The sequence below is a fragment of the Diadema setosum genome, chromosome 2 (genome assembly GCF_964275005.1).
Source record: "Diadema setosum chromosome 2, eeDiaSeto1, whole genome shotgun sequence".
Lineage (NCBI taxonomy): Eukaryota > Metazoa > Echinodermata > Echinoidea > Diadematoida > Diadematidae > Diadema > Diadema setosum.
The window spans coordinates 29,965,232-29,986,112 of NC_092686.1; the positions used below are offsets into that span (position 1 = coordinate 29,965,232).

General features: G+C 40.4%; 1 protein-coding gene across 1 annotated transcript; it reads right to left on the reverse strand.

Moving 5' to 3' along the window:
- Positions 1–1,263: 1,263 nt before the first annotated feature.
- LOC140241593 (uncharacterized) lies at positions 1,264–20,345 on the reverse strand. Its single transcript, XM_072321331.1, has 11 exons — positions 20,178–20,345; positions 11,776–11,882; positions 11,193–11,331; positions 10,107–10,267; positions 9,196–9,363; positions 7,909–8,039; positions 6,373–6,455; positions 5,374–5,495; positions 4,550–4,631; positions 3,801–3,911; positions 1,264–2,195 (listed from the first exon to the last, which is right to left on the reverse strand). The coding sequence occupies exons 1-11, from the start codon at positions 20,343–20,345 to the stop codon at positions 1,641–1,643; spliced, it is 1,827 nt and encodes a 608-aa protein (XP_072177432.1). The 3' UTR covers positions 1,264–1,640.
- Positions 20,346–20,881: the final 536 nt, after the last annotated feature.

The following is a 20,881-nucleotide window of genomic DNA, read 5'->3' on the forward strand; positions in this document are numbered from 1 at the left end:
AAGGTCTTGTCACCCCAGCAACGATATGCTCCAAACCTTTGAAGTGAAAAGAAATACCTAGCATGGATACAAAAAGGGTCTAAATAACACAGTTCCACTGTGTTAACATAGTGATAAATGGTGTTAACATGCTACAAATAGGATAATAACACCACTGCTGTTACACCAAACACTGTTGAGGGCGCTTCTACAGGTCATATGCTCCATGTATTTGACCCTTCAAGTAAAAAGAAATGACAGGCATGGATTAAAAAGGGTCTAAAATATATTGTCCCCATTGTAGGTCTCTAGTAGAAGAACAGCATGCTATACAAGCACTGCACTATTGAAAAATGTGTACAAATATTCGTCAAAAAAAAAAAAAAAATGTCTTCGCTGAAATTTCCTTTAGTACTACCTAAATCTGAGACATTAGAACAAATCCTTATGTAGGTATTGCATAGATTCACATAATCCAAGCTTGCCACAAGTAAATAATAGCTACATCACCACACATTCAACTTTTCTTACTGTATGGTAGCATGCTTGGTATTGACCAGTCAACACAAGCAAAGCTTTTACTAAGTACCTTGTACCATACTGGTATTGCTTCAGAGCATAATTTCCCATAAATACAATCACCTCGCATCATATTCAATTTGACTTCAATAAGACCAAGAGACTAGGCAAAGTTTCATCTAAATGAACATATAGGCCCAAATTCATGAATGTGGTGCAAATTTAAACCATGGTTTATGCAGATTTTTTCTGTGTAAATAAGATTGGCAGATTGCATACACTAACATGGGTTCAGTAACAAACATGCTTTGATATGAGCATGTCAAACTACACCCATATCATGCTTCTTTAATAGACCATGGTCTAAACTTGTACCATGGTCTAGGCTTAAACCAGGTTAAAAATCACTTTTGTAAATTTGGGCCATAGAGAGAAGATGATGGAAGTTTACAGCATGACATGTTTTCAAAGTACTGTTTTTGGTTACAGCTACATGTATGCACACTGGCAGAGGTGATGATGTTGTCACCTTTCGACTCTCTCATTATCATGTCCAAAAGAAAAAAAATGATAAAATCACTTCTCGGGACAATTGTTTAGCAACTAGCTAACACTCATATCCAGGTCTATGGGAGCATCCAAATTGTAGATGATGTGATTGTTATGAGTATCATTTTCTGTGAAAACCTGAAAATCTATCATTTAAGAATGTTCTCATTGTGAGACCAAACTTGATGATACTTTTATCACTTTGTGCGTCTGATTTCAGTCATTTTATTGAAGCCAGCTTGAACATGGTGTGGACTTTCAGGTCAACTTCTCTTGATCTGCACACTGTGCAAATGTTTACAGAAGTGCATTACTCTCTTGTTTTGTCACTTTTTGAAAAGAGCAACAGGACAACATCATAAGTATTCTTCTACATCCTATTGCTGAATCAATCACCAAACTTTGGACTGTCTTTAGCACGATCCATGTGACATGATTAACATGATTCCAAAGTCTTACCTAAAACATGTAGTACCTCTTGAGAAGGATGAACAGTTAATTTTCTCTCCCCCGATGCGATAGGATGCTGCCCCCTTCTCTGTTCATGGCTTCCTGACACTTAACACCATCATAGTCTGTCACATGCCCCGGTCTCACGTATCGTCTCCATTTTCTCTGGCCCCTGCCTCCACCTTCCCAGGCCAATCCACTCTCCTCATGGTATCCCTCCGCTCCACCAGTTCTCCATTGATGCCTCCAATGTCCTCATTGTCGTCCTTGGCGAGGCCAACGCCCTCTGCTTCATCTGCTGCTCTTTTCTCCATTCCTCCCTCTTCCTTCTCGGCTGCATCTTCATCACCATTTTCGATGAGATGCTCGTCTATGAGATTCTGCACCAGGGGGTTCGGGAGTGGTGGGTTTGCCCCCACCACCGGTTCTTCCTTGCCCTGCGCCCCATGAATCCCGACAACCGCCGCATCTCCACCCCCCTCTGGGTCTCCAGCGTCTCTCTCCATCTCTTCCTTCTCCTGGTGTTCCTTCTGCTCAAGCTCCTCCTCCTGTTTCTCCAGCTCGTCCATCTCCTGCTTGAGGCGCTCCTTCCGCTCGGCGATCTTCTTGAGGTCCGCCGCTTGCAGGTGGCCCTTCAGCTCCACTGATTTTTTTATGTGCTCTATCAAGGTGAAGGGGTCCACATTCACATTGGATGCCTATTGTTGAGATGTGAGAACATGAAACACTACATAAATTTTTGTTACAACACACATAAGAGGCTCCGTTCTCATAACACTACTCCCTCGTAACTTCTAAAAACTGGAGAGCTGGACAGGTAAAACATACAGTTTTAAGTCTGCCCAATGAATTCAGACATGTCCAACATCAGAACATACATATGCACACATATACAGACAATTCATTGATGCAGCTGATCACAAACAACATCCACTGAAACAAATATTAAGACATCCTGCAATGTATTGTGCAACCACAAAAAATGTTCACATGCATGAACCTTAAAGGGATATTATTGGTGAAGATGTGGATTAGGATTTTGAACTTTTTTTTTTGCGAGATACCAACAAACCACTTCTGAAATAATACAGGGCATACCATTCTAAGAGGAATTCAAATTTTATCACACTAAATCGATTTCAGAAAGGCTGAGACATCCAAAAATGAAGCAAAACAAAGTGATCCTAATAAAAGGTGGGTACCAAGTTATATTACGATTGCTCCGTTTTGGATAGCTCAGCCATTTCAAAACCAATTTTCTTCAAATAAAACATTGAATCCTTCTTGGAATTACATGCTCTTTCATATTTCTTTAAAAAAAAAAAAAAATGTTAGAAACCTAAACTTAGGTCTCAACCTAAACTATACGATCCCTTCAAGAGAATTTCTCGAGGAGCCAAGAGTCATGAAAGTAGAATGTATGTGACTGTTTTTGTCTACATTACGCATTAAATGCCAGCGGCAATTTGCGAAAAGTTCCATGCCTCAAAAAAGGCCCTTGGCTCCAACTTGCAACAGTTTCATGCCATGAATGTTTCTGGTTCTACAGCACACTATAAAGCAGAGAGAAGAAATGTGACCGTGCATCACAAAACAAACAAAAAGTCACACCCCTTGATTACATGTGACAAATTCAGAAAGGTGATACGGGTCAACCAAGTCAATTTTGAGTTTTCCACATTTTCTGAAAAAGCTACTCTTCTTCTACATTATTCTTGAGTTTGGGATCCAGTCATAAATTGAATGGGAAAGTGGGTTTTCAGCAGTTTTTTCTACAACCCCTTTTTTGGTAGAGTAGTGTGAACAGGTTTTTTTAGAGGCCCCTTTTCATTTCTTGAAAATCCTTTGCACAATCTTCACTTTCAACTCTAATAACTTGTGAAAGGATGATGCTACTGCTTTGAAAGTTGATAGTTATCATGAACAGAATGTGTTAATTAAGCATGCTTAATTTCAGGTTAATCTGACAATCCCTTAATTGTTGTTGCTACAGTGGTTTACATCATGTTTTGTCCCATTCATGGCACAGGTTGCCCGGCTTTATAAGGATTAAACGCTAGAATACACCCTGTACTTCAGAGCCTCTTTTCTCAGTTCAAAGTTTTCCAGAGTGTGAGCTTTCTTTCCAATATTTATATAGGTTAGGAGAATCGATTTGAATCAAGTTCTTAAGCGTAGAGTCTGCTCTTTCAAAATCTGCCCTTAACTAAAAATCCATGTCTGGCGACTTTTTGTCGGTTTTGTGGTGCAGGGTCACAAATATGCGCATGAAGAAAACCCTGCCAACATTTGACATGACTCACTGCAAACAGCTCCATGCTGCTGATGTCACTTCTTGGATTTGTGGGAGGCCCTCTACTGATGATCCTAGCTATGGCAGGAATATCTTCGGCTCCAGGGGTGGTATATGGCTCCTGCAGTAATAACAGAACATGCAAAACAAGCATCTCTTATGTGAAGAAGAGACAGAGAAAATTGTTTAAAGCCCTATTAGGGCAATCATTTATTTAAAGGAAAAAACAACAACACTTAATACCTATCAATTGTGAAACTATTCTCTTTTGGGTTATTTTGTATTTATAAACATGAGAATATTCACAAAAACTATGATCTTGGCCTATTAAAGATCTACATTTCTTAAAAGACATTTAATGTGAAAGTTTAGACATTCAATGACAGTATTTTGCATGAAAGACAGTGACGCAAAACAAAATTATAAACCACATAAAAAAAACAAGGTTCTAGATTATCAGTACATATAGGACCAGCACTCTATTTTTCAGGGGAATTAAGAATGGACAGATTGCTCATTTCAAGCATGTTATGTTGAATGTCTATCCAAAGAAAAAATAATAATAAAAAAATTTAAAAAAATAAAATATCAATAAATCATACTATGACTTTGGACAAGGAAAAACAAATATTCATAATTGTAAAAAAGATACTAGCTGACAGCCTCCAAGAGTTGCATAACCAACCAACCACGGGGAAAAAGCTGTATACCCAAAACAAACAAACACAAGGTGGAATCTATGTCACTTGATGAGCTCACCAATTTGGGAAGGAATACAGCCAGACTCCAGGCATACAGCTGCATATCATCAATGAATGCCCTTATGGTATAGAACAATAACCTGCCAAAAAACAAAATATGAAAAAAGGGCTGTCAAAATTCCAATATCAAAATCAGGGAGATGCCAACAAGCAAACTAGGAAATATGTGTTGATCACAAAAATTGCAGAAAGAATGTACTCCCTTACCAGGGAGGCTTCCATATACTGTATACTTTATATACTTCTCAGGGTTTGTAGTTTTGCGAAAGTTGCAAGTGAGGTGATATTCGCGAATGTTAAAACATACAAAAGTATCAGATCTGATCTCAACATGACTGCGACACGCATTAATGTCTTGTAAACTTTGTTTCCAAGTCATAGAGTCATTTATGATTGTTAGTTGCTGATTGCCATCAGTCAGTCTGATATGAAAAAAAAAAAAAAAAAATCTCCTACAGTCACAATATATTTTAATTATAATTTGTATGAAATAAAGATTTCCATTCATATCAGCTTTTTGTGATCTTAAATTGCCTCCAAATCACAGAGGAAAAGTAAACACTTCACAAAAACAACATTGGTTGCAATGTTGACAGATTTTTGAGATACACAAAGACTGTCACAATACTAAAAATTCCCATAAGAATAGTTGATTTGTAATTAATCACTTGCAAGTAGAGAATAAAGGAACCGCATGTATACACAAGGGCAAGAAGAAGGGGAGGAAAAAATTAAATAGTTCTAGACCATCTGTACGACAAAAGTGTTACTTGCTGTCGCACAAGAAAATTGTGCCTTGAAACAGTTCTAGTGCATCCTTACCGTACAAAGTCCTGGTCACAGACTTTGCTGACAATCATGACCTCGTGGTCCTTTTTGGGAGTCAGGTATGCAATGGCTGTAGCCCCACCAAGGCTGGTAGTGAGACCAAGGGCATTGTGGACCTGAGAGCAGATGTCATCAGGGACAAGGTCAAAGGTCATGATCACATGCCCAAAAAGTTTAAGAATTACTATCAACTCACTTGGAAGTGGATGTAATAAATGTGATACAAAAACAAGAAGTAAAGTGTGAGAGGAACCAAACCAAGAAGCACTGGGTGAAAGGAACCATGCTGCTGTAACTGGTAAAATTGTGTGTGAAATAAAGTAGAAGTATGTCTTCACTGCTAACTTTCAAGCTGTTCTTCTTTTATTCAATTCTTTCTGTGAACACAGTTTCATACAAATGTGGGCTGTCTACACAATGTTGGATTGTTTCTTGATTAAAAAATACTCAAACAAACAAACAAACAAACAAACAAGCAAACAAAAACAAACAAATTATCAAAATAAAAAGAGGAGTAGTACACAGTGAAAGCAGTGATCAAATGATCCTTACTACATACAAGCTTTGTATGACTGGTTACTATCAACTACAGTGCACTCCCGTTATAATGAACATGGTTATAAAGAAATTCCGGTTACAACAAAGTAAAAATTCAGGCCATAATATTATCCTCTCTATGGATTTTTATTGTTTATTTGTAAGGATAATGAAATTTTGATGTAATGAAAGAAAACTGCCGGTCCCAAGGACTTCGTTATAACTGGAGTCCACTGTAGTTGCCATTTTTCTTACTCTAACTTCAGAAAATATAGATAAGACTTAAATTACTTAACTTCAAAAAAAAAAAAAAAAATATCTGACCAGTCTAAGGTACGGGCGAGTACGGTTGATTTACTTTGAATTTATGATGGTGATTACAGAGATGAGTTCATTTAAGGTATTAAAGAGTAAATTGAATCTTGCAAATAATTCTGACCAAAAACAGCGTACAACCTGGATGAGATCTGAAAAGTAATTTTGTCCTCCATTCTTGAGGCTGTAATCCACGGCAGACAATCTGATGTGCTCCATAAGACCTATTAAGGAAAGGAGAAGACAAACCATGAACCCAAATAAGGTTTTGATGCGTAATCTTTGTCATTACCATTCATCTCGTATTTCGATTTTACTTGATCCACTTCCTACTGAAATGCCTGCAAACTGATACTTGAAGGGATGGTACAGGTTTGGTTGAAATGGTGTCTCAGGTTTCCAACTTTTTGTGGGATAATGAGAAACTTCTGCTGAACTATAAAAGAGCATACAAGCCCAACAGGAATTCAAAGTTTATTTGATAGAAATTGGGTTTGAAATGGGCCAAGATATCCAGAAACAAAAAGGTTTTAATTCAGGGTGAGTCCCACTTTCTATTAGGACTATTTTGTTCCATTTGTTCTTGTATATCTCAGCTATTTCAAAATTGATTCTAAATAAACCTTGAATTCCTCAAAGTATTGTATGCTCCATTATTTCATAGGAGGTTTCCAATTATCTCGCAAAAAGTTAAAATCTGAATCCCATCTCAACTGAAACTATATCATCCCTTTAAGTGGATATCTCATTAGCCTGGAGATCTAAAGGTGACTCAAGTCTCACAGGTTGCGGAGACATCTATGCAACATCTCCTCCAGGCTAGCTGATGTCTGGGAAGTTGTGGGAGAATGGAACATGTTTTTTCCAGTCACAACTTTTTCCAGTCTCCAGCTGATCTCAAAGACATCTCCTCAGTTGTGGCAACGTTGTAGACACTAATTTTGTCTCCAAGACATCTCTGCAACCTTGCCAAGACCAATGGCGACCTACTGGCAATGATATGAAGACATCATAGTGACGTCTCCTTCAGTGAGATAGGCCCTTTAGTTTCAAAGTATATTCACAGAGTTTGGTAATGTATTCAAGTCTATGAAAGCCTCTTTCATGTGATCTCGATTAGTTATGTTGCAATAAAAGCTCTACATGTTTTACTGACTTTTGTTTCAGAGTCTTGTCCTTTGCAGACTGCTGCCGAAAAAAAATTGAAAGGGACAAGGAACTGTTGCTCACTAGGTTTGTTGTGATTTAGGAATGATGCATAATTGAACAAAAGTGCTCTCTTTCTTTGAAGCTACTGCATAAAACATCCACAATAGAGGGCATAACTTCTCCATGTTACAGACTATGAGATTCTGGTTCCTTCTCATTCTATGACACCTCCCTGATTAAACTCCCTGCTGAGGGACCAGCAGAAGCTTCAACATGGTTTTGTCGGGAGTCTAAGGCCCTTTTCATACTAACCTTCTGCATTAATGATAACAAATGCATATACCTGAACGTGCAAAAGTGCAAAGACAATCAAGTATACCCTCTGACAAAAAAAGAAAAATGTACAAATACTTCAAGAGACAGGATTTACAGTATACAAAAATTTGACAGAGCCAATTCATATCACATTTTCTCAGTGATGCCACAGTTACACATGGAACAGCAAGAGAGTTAGTTTGGTGGACTTACCATAGTGCCGGACAGGGCTCATGCTGGCCTGAGCATGGGGGTGGATCTGGCTTGCGCTGGCCTTGGGTAGGTTGTCCCACATCAGGTGAGGATAACGGTATTGTTTGTCTGTCGTGTGCACCTTCATAAACCTGCAATCATAAAGGAAAATATACCTGTATGTATCAATATGAATATATATCTATAGAAATATAAAGATTTCATTTCTACATACATGCATGTATAATATATATGATGCACCACACAATAGTAATACCCTGGGGTACAGTCACAACCCAGGGTGCAGCGTAGTGTATCGCCATCTTGTGTTAATGTGATGTACAGTTTAAACACACTGCCATCTTTGCAGCCAAATTTTAGCAGTTGGTGATAATGAACCCTATGCCAATTCAGCTCTCTTATGACTTTCTTTTAACCATAATTGCACTAATAACAATAATACCTTTTATGATTTCTTTTATACATCTTACAATAACAAACAGTAATTCAAAATGAGGGAATTTCAATTCACAAACTCATCAAATGATTACTTATTTTACATCTTCCATGGATTGCTAATGCAGTGCAGTGCAGCTGCCTGTTGGTGATACTGAGATCACAAGTGTATACTGTGAATGATGAGCACTGATGTTATGATGCTGCTCATTGTTGCAACAAAATTCCTTCCATAAAGCACTAAAAATTACTGTCATCCATTTTTTGGTAATCCTTGGTGCAAAAAAAAAAATGAAATAATAATAATACAACAAAATGGCGGATTTCTACTGCATCTTATATATTACACAATGTGATATATTCATACATATTACACTCATGTTTGTCTACTAATTACACCGTGAAGCATAAAACCTTCAACTCTTCAGTGATTTTCACATGACAGACAAAATCATTATTTCACTACTGTATTGATCCACAGGGGTTCAGTTTGCTTGTCATTTGAAATGGCACAATTAAGTGGTTGCAACAAAATCTTTTCTTTTTTTTTTCCTTTTTTTTTTTGTTCAACTTGATGACTCACTCAGAATAGTTGAGATAAAAGAAAAACATGACACTGTCATTACACAATGCAAGGCAATGTGCTGGCATTCATACCATGAATACAACCATGAGTTTAGACTTGAACAATCAGCGGTCTATACTTTTTCCATAAACATATGCACCGTTAACAAAAGAGAAGAACATCACAGATGCCACAAACTAATATCAAAGTTAATATACACAAGGTGTGACCCTAAAAAAGTGGCATTGATTATGTCTGTCAAAAGTGATTAGACACATTTTACGTACCATTTCATGGTGACCTCAAACATATCGGTGAACTGCTCCTCGGTGAATCTGAGGGGATGGTGAGTCTTGAGGATGATGAGGGCATGGAAGGCGTCGTACTTGAAGGTGTTGGCAGCAGTCACCGCATGCTTCGATTCTATCCTCCCAAAGGTATCCTCTGAAGTTTTACTGTTGGCGAAAGCATGATGGAATCTATCATATTGGAGATGGAGTACTTGTACCTTCGACATCTTGTCAATAGCAAAAGGATTTATGTTTCAACATGCACATGTTAAATTTTTATTACTTGGGGATTTCTTTAACTTGGCCACTGGGGAGGCACTTTGATGCCCTCAGCTTCTCAGGAAAACTACTCCCCACTACTGTAACTAAAACACAGTCTTTTATATCAAGTATAATCTCAGATATTGTTAATTTTCAGGTGTGAATTTCTAAGCTTTATCACAGAGGCAAAGCTTTGTCGACTAGACTCTGCTGCAAAAGATGTAACCCCCCGTAGAGATGCACTGCGACATGACATATAATACTCATACACTGAATTGGCCATGATGCTAGGTTGTTATTCATAACAATTAGTAATTGCTTGCTCGTAATTATAAAAAGTGAACATTAAAACTACAAAAGAAAGAATATTGAACATGAAATACTCACCTATGAAATGCCTATAACTAAGATCACATTTTATCATTTTGATAACAAAAATGATGGTATGGATGCAGGTCCCGGAGAAAAAAAAAGACCTACAGAGCAGCTTGTATCCATGATGCACTCTTTACTCCTGCACATAAACTCACTCACATTTAGTGTCCACAATCATCAATCCAATGCAGTCTGGGATTTCACAGCAGAGCAAAAAGGGGAGATGGGGTGGGAAGGGAAGGTGAAAGGGCACATACAGCAGAAATGCTCACAATTTGTAGTCACACAGGTCACAGTTCTGAGACTGCCCCACCAAGTTCTCGACGTACTCATCCTGCTCCTCAGCAGTGGCGGTCACTCCCGGTCTCTTGGATCGCAGGGGGTTGAAGATGGCGCTCTCATGGGTGTACCGATTGAAGATGGACGTAATAAACTGGACAGACAAAGCATATCAGCAATAAATGAACATTAGCGAATTGTTGCTTTTGGTTGTTTTGTGTGTGATTTTTGCTTCTTTTTTTTTTTTGGTGGGGGTGAAGAAGGGGAAGGAGTTGCAATTTAGCTGTGCAATTACTGCCACTGGGGGCAGCATAGCAATTTTTCTGTAACAGCAACTGCTACACCTCAGCCTGGTTTTAAAGGGTGTGCCACTCTCTGATATTAAAATGAGGACTTTGAGAGCAGGCATATCATGAATACCATTAACAAACCTACAAATAATGACTGATGAGATGAGCATGGAGACTTTGTCGTTGGACAGTATAATTTTAAAAGTATAAAATTGCTTACTGTTTCCAAGCTATCACCTTGCATTATGGGCACTAATGTTAGTATTTCTGGATGCAGACAAGGTGCCATAATGCAAGAAATTACCTAATTTTACTTTCAGAGCATCAGCTACTAAAAGAGCAAACCAAAACCAGATGATGATTTCCACTCACAGTCTCCTGTCTTAATGCCTGTGCACTAGTGGTGCCAACTCAACATCTATCAGGTAATTTGTGTGTTGTCCCTTGATGGCTTTGAGGTTGCTGTCTTGACAAGTGGACCCCTGGCAAAGCATGTTACTGGCATTTAAATGGACATAGCTTTCATGTAATATGCCTGGCATGGCAAAAAAAAAAACCCAGAAAACAACTACAAAAATACCATCTGTTCTGTTATTCTATTGGTGAGTAGCGTTGCTTTTGTTGAACTTCACATTTTTCACCATATTGTTTTTTGTTTTGTTTTGTTTTTTGTCTGTTTTTTTTTTTTCCTTATTAATGGAATGGTCATGGGAACAGGCTGGAATACATCTATGCAAATTAACCATTCTCAAAAAGTAACAAGCAAAAGCTCTGGCTTTGAAGTCTCACCTGGAGCTTAGTTTCCTTAAACAGCTCTTCATCATTGCCAAGCCACTTCAGCACTTTTGTCTGGAATGTTTCAGGAATTACAAGCTGGCCTGATCTCCGACTGACACTGTAGATATCCTGGAACTTGTGGTACACCGTTCTGATGAGGGATGCCATATTTTAGGGTGAAATATCAATCAATTGTAAAAGACATTATAAAAAGAACTAAAATAAAGTAAAGGCAAGAGAACAATTTTGTTTGTGTTTTTTTTTTTCATTCCGTGATACAAACACACACATATTTGCCCTAACTAATGATGGCACTCAGAATAATATGAAAGTCCAGATACCTAGCATTTACATCCTATATTTTCCACAACATTTTGTATTGCTCTGGATACCAAAGAGTGTGGCAATTATCACTGCATGAACTGTAGAATTAGAGCATAAATCTCTGATGTTTGACTATGAACCTCTGGGAATGATTGAACAGTTATACAAATGTATCTTAAAATAAAGCATGCACCATCAAACAAATCGAAAAAGAAAGAAAAACAAAGAAGTTGTTGCAAGCTCCTTATGAAAATCTTGATTGAGGACATACATGCAGTCTGGATGCTGGGCAACCTTCCATCGCAATCTGTAGTCTTCTAGACTTGCAATACCAAGCTTCTCCTTACTGGAACCAGCACACTCCTTTTGGTACCATTCCTGTAGGAAGACAGCCATGGATTCATCTTTTAGTGATCATGAATTCTGTAGTCTTAGTGGTCACATCAATAAAATCCTGTATTTCCCGTGTTCTTGGTCACAAAATACATACAGACCATCTACTCAATATTGCCCATGTTTTGTGGATAAGGTCATTGCCTTGTTGTATTCATGTTTTGCATTGCTCTTGACATTTGCCCACATGCGCTAGAGCCATCCCTGAATATTTTCCACACTGCATCATAATGATGTAATCACAGCTGTACACGTGCACAAAAGATTACATTGCAGAATTTATCCAGATCTAGATCTGCACATGAAAAGTTAAACTGTTACCCTAGCCCGACCAGACGCCGTGCTTTGCACGACGTCAGACGGACTGTGATACACCAATCTACTTAAGACCCTCGAACACGGCCACACAACAACAAAACTGTTGCTTGGACTATGAGCATGGTATATCAGTCCATGGTGAGCCCTCATGCAACATACAGTGTACACTGAGCAAAAAGTCCAATCTTAACCCGGAATGCTGTGATCATCGCTGGGTGATTACAAAAAAAAAAAAATCTTTCCCGGCTTTGAATGATGCAAATTGCGCTGCTAGAGTTTGTACGCCTGCACGGTTGACAGCGCCCCCATTGCCCACCATTTTGCAGTGCTGCGCCGACATTTCGAATCAATTCTGCGATTTCTAAAATTTCTGCGGCATATACGATTAAAAAGGTTTCATTTTTGGTAAGTTGTGATATTTGTACGTCAATATCGATAGCTAAAGACGGAAGCTAAATAGAAAAAGTTTTCATTTTACATAGTCTGAGTAACAAATATGGTGTAGTAAATTCAGAATAGTGTCGGCGCCTCAGAATTTAAAGATTACAAATTGTACGTGGCCCCCAGTCGGTACAGCCTTGTCGCGACACTTGTGTACAGTGACAGGGCTGTGTATAGTTACTGTTACCCCTGCATGTTCTCACGATACAGATTTGAAAATATTCATGGTCTAGTGCCATATTCCATTCCACTTCCAGCCTTGTGGAATATGGCACCAGACCGTACATACGATATAATTGCCCATACATGTATTTTGTGAACAAGCAGGGCCAGAGGGTACCTTTAAGGTTAATCACTAATACCAAGAAACAATGACATATACCCAGGGCTACATAGATATTTCTCCTATGAACACAGATACATATGTCACACACAAGCTGCCGAAGAAATCATCAAATATTACAAAATGATTCATCATGCTATCCTTGGCTTGGGTGTAGGCCTAATAATCATACAGTAGCCCCTAGACACAGTCTTGTTGACATGATGTCACTCACCTAGAATTCCACATTTGCTTGGTGCAAACACAGAAATGTTCTTATATCTTGTAAAGAGATTATTTTGCAGTGTCTGACATAGATAGTGTAAAGAGATTAAGATGGTGATTTTGATAAACTCTCTATTGTGTAGCGCCAAGAAAGGGAAGAAGACAATGCTAAACTTCAAACTTTAAAAAAATGGAAAAAGCTGCTTGCCTTAGCTGTCTGTAAAGTGCAGAAATAGAATATTATAGGACCTACATATTTTGGCCTACCTTTAGCATGTTTAGTTTTTCTTGGCTTTACCTATGTATTTTGTATCTCAGCTCATAGAATCTATATGTATGAATGATGGTTTCTGGCTGTCCTCCTGGGTTTTAGGCCTACTGCATGTATTATCAGTTTGGAAGGGGAAAAAAGTTCTTAACCCGTTGAGGACGAGTCCCGAGTATACTCAGGCAGGTGTCTATGGGAAATGCGTGTTGTAGCAAAATCAGTCCGTCCTCAACGGGCGGGTTAATGATTAGACTACCACATCGATGATTCTTGGACTAATACTTAGATCTTTCTTTTTCTAGACAATCACCCAAATAGAATCTAACGCGTTAGAGTATCTACAGTTAGATGTGGTCTGCAGGGTCTACTAGACATCTACCGTTACACATAGGCCTACGATCCCTAACTGCGACCAGTAATGGCCCAGTCACAATGTCGGCGATCTGTCGGGGATTAGTTTTGGCCGGGGGTCGTCGTAGAAAATAAAGAATCCTTGAACAATCCTAGCAATAATCCTAATAAAAGTGGAGCAGTCACATTGTCTGAGATTTTTTCAAGGAATTTGACCCGGTTTTGTCGAAAAATCGTGGGATTAGCCTCCAATCGCCTCCGATTGCATCGGAGGCGATCAGAGACGATATCTGCGATTGTCTTTTGGTGCTCCCCTTGGCATCTTCAAAATCTTCAAAATCTTCAAAATCTTCTGTCACAGCCTCCTGCAGCAAGAGCGTCTCAAACTTTTAGCGATCCGGTCGGAGGCGCCCTTATATACACGGCGATTTACTACGATTCCACCGTACGAATCGTCGGAGACGATCACAGAAAGCGTACGAATCGTCGCAGGGCGCCTCCGATTCAGTCGGAGGGCGCCGGAGACTACTCGCAGACATTGAATCTCAACCTGAATTTCCAATCCCACACAGAATCTTACGACTAGTCTCAGATTATTAGGAGGACGCCTCCAATTAATCGGAGGGCATCGTAGGTCATCGGATATTGTGTCTGGGATGCCAAAATTAAAAATGGGTGAAAAATCTTGCGAGCAATCTTGCAATTTTAAGTTCAAAGTTAGGGACCGCAACGGGTGTGGCGATGCCTAAAAAATCTGCGACAAGCCGCAGGCGTCCAGAGAGCGCCTCCGACGGGTGCAAAATCGTGAGATCTGTCTCAAGATTTTGTTAAAATTTTCCAGGGTTTTACCCATCGCTGACGCATCGCAACTGATTTGTGACTGGCCCATTTAAATTTAATCGTCAAATGTCCAATATAGTGGACGTGAAGACAGTGTACTGTAGATGTCTAGTAGACCCTGCAGACCACATCTAACCGTTAGATACTCTACTTTTTTTTTTTCATTTTCATTTAGTTCCAGATCTAACACTGTAACAGATAAGTTACATCAATTTACATCATTGTCTTGATTGAACAGTTGTTAGCGGTCAGAGAGGGAAGACGTGTCTCGGCGGAGCTCTGCTCTTTTAATTTTCTTCGTTGATATTTAATGCTATTTTTCGCTGTTTTTATCTGCAATAAAGCTTCCAATGTGTTTATCAGCGTTTATTTGCCCCAGGGAACCAGTTTTTGTGATTTTTAACGGAATACATTTGAGGATGGAATCGGATTGATTTTTCTTGGAATCCCACACTGGATTGCCTCACATAGCGCCGTAGCTGCAATACACACTGAATATAGCGTGGCGCGGGAAACTTTCAACACGCAACCTATGCAGCTGCCCATGTAGCCCCCGCCATATTGCCGCTGCAAGATCTCAGCAATTTTATCAACTTTCGTGTGTGAACATCATTCATCATCATTCACAATTCATCATTTCCTGCTGAGTGCTGGATTATCCGCTTTTAATGTGTATTTAATGTGTATTTTTAACTTGGGATACCACGCATGCCACCGATTTTGTAATTGAGCTGTTTTTATGACCTGCAATAAAATCTACTGCCGACCTGTTTTTAGGCTACAAATGTCTGCAAATGTCTACGTAATGGATATGATTTGCTGAAATGTTGAGGATGGAACCTGTATTCATAATTTTTTTGGAGTTGATGTGTGTTTACACCGGATGTTTCCCCGTGGTGTGCCCTGGCATCGTGCATCGTGCAAGTTTTGATTGCCCCCGTCAATGTTCAACGTTCAAGGCACCAATACAGCCGGTGTTATCACGACTTTTCTGCATTGCACTGTGTATTTTGCTACGATTTGATAAATGTGTGATAAGATTGTGATTTGGAACCATGTGGATCACCGGCTTTTGAGAACGAAGCTTGAGTATCCTTATGAATTATTTAGAAGTTTGAGTTTGTGTAACTTATAACTATTATCAGCAGTTCATGGTATGCTCTATCACATCTGCATTTGTACATTATTAACGCGATCAACTTTTGACGATCAGCATCACTTTTGGTCAGATTTGGTTGTTCCTGTTGGTCAACTTATAATTATATCTGTCTGTTGAAGCTTGTATGCATTATGGGCCCACATAGGAATACATGCTACGGTAACTTCTTCATCTTGCCATGGCTGACATTAACTGCTCTCATTGTAACTTGTCATCCTTCAACGAGAAGCTATTGTCCAAATTCACTAGGTGGGACCACTTACTGCTTTGATGTGCATCCTTACATCCCCAGGCACATAGCTAGTAGTGACGGCAATGCCCACAAAGCACCCTCCTTCAAAATCAGTATTTCATCTCAGTTTCATGCCCTGCAAAAACTCTCTACTACAAAGCATAGATATGTACTGACTTTTTCAAAGCTAATGATATTATGTCAGACCTTCATCTCGTTGAGCACGGTTGCCCAGTCTGGTGACATTCACCCCAACCCCAGCCCTCGCACTAAGTACCCCTGTGGGGTTTGCTCCAAGGCATGCAAGTGGAACCAAATTGCATTGTGTGTGATGACTGTGAAACATGGCTCCACAAGCAATGTATTGGTATGAGCAGCACAATTTTTAACCAATTGAGTAATTCCTCTTGCACCTGGATATGTGACAACTTGCGGTCTTCCCCAATTCAGCTCATCTCTATTCGAGTCGTCATTCTCCACTTCAAACTCGTTTGAAGTCCTGGCTGACTTCAAAGGAGCTGATGATGAGCCATGTTCCCCTCTGATGGCATCATCGCCCATCTCTTCACATAGGAGAAGGAATTCCTCATCCCCCCGTCATCCCCCAGGACCTCAACATCGCAGAAAGGGGCAAAATCACACAGTGAAAGATGTCCATGGGATACGCCTACTCACATTAAACTTACAGGGCATTATGAGTATAGACTCAGTCTTTTGCTGATGAACTCAAGAAGCATAATCCCCACATTGTTTTAGCTACCGAAACCTGGTTATCGCCCAGCATAGCTGATAGCGAATTTCTCCCTCCATCTAGTAGCTATACAGTATACAGAAAAGACCGCCAAACCAAGGGTGGCGGGGTTTTTATAGCTGTCCGCAACAACTTGGTAGCATCATACGCCCCTGAACTGGACACGGATACAGAACTCTTGTGGGTCAAACTACAAATTGTAAACATCAAACCAGTTTACATAGGAGTCTTTTATAGACAACCCAAGTTAGGAGCAGATCCATTAAAGAAACTTCATGATTCGCTAAGCAAAATTGATTTAACAAAAAATCCTTCCATTTGGCTCAGGGGAGACTTCAACGTACCCGACATTGATTGGGATATCCCCTCACGCAAACCGCCTGGTGTATGTAACTATGCAGAAGCTGTATCTTCTACCCTACTGGATTTATTAGGGGATTTCTCACTGACCCAGCTTGCGAAGGAAGTTAATCATGCTCATCAGTCTAAAGTTCATTGTGTTAAAAACATTTTGCAACTACTTTTAGTCTCAAACTCGGATGCTTTCTCTCCAGTAAAGACCCTTCCAGGAATTTCTGTTCACTTTATCCTTAGCTCAGATGTCAATTTAAAACCTGTCATACAGAGATCCTCTCGCCGCAAAGTTTTCAAATTCGCCAAGGCTGACATTGACGGATTGAAAGCAAAGTTAGGAGCATTCACCACCACTTTTCTTACTAAGGCTGACACCAACTCCTTAGATGATAACTGGAGATGGTTCCGCACAACGGTGACTGACGCCATGGAACAGCACATCCCATCTTCTATGAAGAGCTCCAGGTTTAACTTACCCTGGTTTTCAAGATCTCTCAGGAGGCTCTCCAGAAGGAAACAAAGGGCTTTCTACGCAGCCAAATCCACCAATAACACAAGATGCTGGCAGCGATATCGTTCAATCAGGAAACAACTCCAGAAACAACTAAGAAAGGCAGAGCAAGACTACCTCTCTACTACAGTCTTTGACTCCCTGAAAGATGATCCCAAACGGTTCTGGAATTTCATTAAAAGCAGGCGTCGGGATGCATGTGGGATTGCTGCTCTGTGAAATGGGAATCAACTAGTTAGCTCAGCTGTTGACAAGGCTGAGGCACTTAGTAACCAGTACAAATCAATCTTCACTAGGGAACCCACACTCTCCTCCATGAACCCTCCCAAGGTACCAGGTAAAGAACTCCCTGATGCATCTCCACTAGTCTTCAACACCAGTGGAGTCATGAAAATACTCATGAAGTTATTACCACACAAATCACCAGGCCCTGATGGCATACACCCTTTCATCCTTCAGAAATGTGCATCGGAAGTCGCTCCTGTCCTGACTAAGATATTCAACCAGAGTCTCACTCAGGGCAGAATCCCATCAGATTGGGCAAGAGCCAATGTCACTGCAATCTTCAAAAAAGGATCCCGCACAGACCCTGCAAACTACAGACCGGTCTCACTAACATCGATTTGCTGCAAGGTGATGGAGCATGTTATATATAGCCATGTCATTAATCACCTAGATTCGCATCATGCTCTCCATCACGCACAGCATGGATTCAGACTCCCAGAGCCAAGCGGTCCTGCGAAACTCAATTACTTACCACAGTCCATAAGATCTGGGAAGCCAATGAGCACACTAAGCAAGTAGATGCAATTGTCCTCGACCTCGCTAAAGCATTTGACATGGTTCCCCATGAACGGCTTTTGCACAAACTGCGCCACTATGGGATTAAGGGACCATTACATAGCTGGATCTCTGCATTCCTTAAAGGTACAACGTAGAACACAGTCAGTGGTAGTACAAGGTTCATATTCCAAGCCTACAGAAGTGATCTCTGGGGTACCTCAGGGCACTGTGCTGGGCCCTCTACTTTTTCTTATGTATATCAACGACCTGCCAGATGGTTTGAAATCCAATGTCAGTCTTTTTGCGGATGACTGTGTGGTTTATCGGCCTGCAAAACCTCATCAGATTGTAACTTGCTCCAGAAGGATCTCAAACTTTTGGAGAGATGGTCCTCCCGCTGGCTAATGTCCTTCAAACCAGACAAATGTAGTGTGATTAGGTTCTCCAGATGCAAGACCAAAATTGAGCGCACATACAGGCTCTGCGGTCAAGACCTCCAATCAGTCCACCAGCATAAAGTACCTTGGAGTTACTCTGTCATGTGACATGAAGTGGAATACTCATGTGGACCACGCAGTATCTAAAGCTAATGGTATGATTGGTTTTCGGCAAAATCGTGAAATAGGCCCCACCGCAGTGCGCGTGCACCCATGCGTTAGCAAGCAAGGTTAGGTTAGGGTTAGGTAGGGTTGTATTTATGGTTAAATTGGCCATTAAATTAGTCAAGGGACATTAGGGAGTCCTTCCGAGAATAAAAGTAGAAGACCAAAGAAAAAAACGGGAGAAAGGGAGGACGAAAGATGCTATGCTGTGGAAATCGGCCCCACCGCCGTATGCATCTCGCGTAAACGCCGTTTGGTGGGGCCGCATTCACGAGTATTATACTGTGGAAGAAAGCCCCACCGCCGTGCTTATCTACCGATGAACGCCACACGGTGGGGCTGAATTCACGAGTATGAACAGGCGAGCCGCCGTAGTATTTGTACGGACACGCAGTGGTGGGGCCTATTTCACGAGTATGCCTGGTTTTCTACGTCGCAACCTGGGATCAGCCCCTCCAAAAGTGAAAATCCAAGCTTTTAAAAGTCTCGTCCGTCCCCATATTGAATACTGCAGTTCAGTATGGGATCCACATACCAAGAGCAATATTCAGAAAGTTGAAGCTGTACAAAGGCGAGCGGCACGGTTTATCCTTAACGATTATAAACGTGAAAGCTCTGTCACAGCCATGCTTGCATCCCTTCAACTCCCACTCCTCCAACAAAGAAGATTCATCAACAGGCAAGTCATGATGCACAAGATGATCCACAACAATGTAGATCTCTCTATTACGGATTACTTGGAATTTAAGAAACGAGACCCCTCCGTGTCTACAAGAAGATCTCACCCGCTCTCCCTTGAACTTGAGTTGAAGTTCCTTTTAGCAAGACAAACTGCTTTAAACAGTCTTTTTTCCCAAAATCTGCCAAAGATTGGAACTCCCTTCCCCACTCATTAATTTCCATCAAGGATTCAATGATATTTAAACAAAAGAGCGCACAGCTCGATTAGATACCGTTCCCTCACAGACCGCTATCAACGTTGAGTGATGTTCCGGATGGAGCTTTTCAACCGTGATACCGTGAATGTAATAAGCGTAAACAACAGTCCCGTACAGTGAAAGTTGTGTAATGTTATCGTCATCGCTTGATAAACAACGCGTTTTGACGTTAGAATTCTACTTACCACATCATGAGGAACCTTGTTAGAGAATCTTATTATCGAGGAGGCTGGCCGAGGTCTAATGTCGTATGAAAATGTTAAGATCAACAATCGAAACCATCCATATAAGGCAGCAGAGAGCAGTGTCAACCCTAGCAGACAAAGTCGTTTATTCATACGAGAGCCAGCCATGACGCCGTAATGGTGTACCGTTAACGAACTGCCGTCGCGTCGCCCGCTGGTATGGCCTGGGATTTTTAGCCTGGGACTTGTAGTTGACTGACGGAGCGGAGCGCTACCAGCTAGCTACCAGCGTGGACGCGGCTGGCCACTGCTAGCTCCTTTTTGGCTCGTCAATGTAGGCCTACCGATCAAAGAGCCTTTGGTACCGATTCACTAGGCGATGGTAGTAGGCTAGGCCTACACAAGTGTTATGAGGGGGGTCAATAAGTTCTCGTATTTAAAGGATACACTGTAGTAACGTTTTGGTTGAGACGGTGCTTTAGGATTCATTTGTGTGTGTGTGTGCGTGAGATGGGGAGAAATATGAAATGTGAAAGAGCATACAATTCTAAAAGGAATTCAAAGTTTATTTTGATGAACATTAGTTTTGAAATGGCTGGAAATACTAAAAACAAAGCAATCCTATAATAACAGGTGTTTATTGGTTTGGGGTTTTTTTCTTTTTCTTTGTTTTTGGATACCTCAGACATTTCAAAACCAATTTT

What these genes read in the sequence shown, in the direction of transcription:
- LOC140241593 (XM_072321331.1), bottom strand. Translation starts at nt 20,345, where the DNA reads ATGGCTGGCTCTCGTATGAATAAACGACTTTGTCTGCTAGGGTTGACA. An exon ending in TTTGAGGTCACCATGAAATG is followed by an intron (nt 8,040 to 9,195) that starts GTACGTAAAATG and finishes TTATGATTGCAG; the next exon opens with GTTTATGAAGGTGCACACGA. An exon ending in CTGTATTCCTTCCCAAATTG is followed by an intron (nt 3,912 to 4,549) that starts GTGAGCTCATCA and finishes TTATTACTGCAG; the next exon opens with GAGCCATATACCACCCCTGG.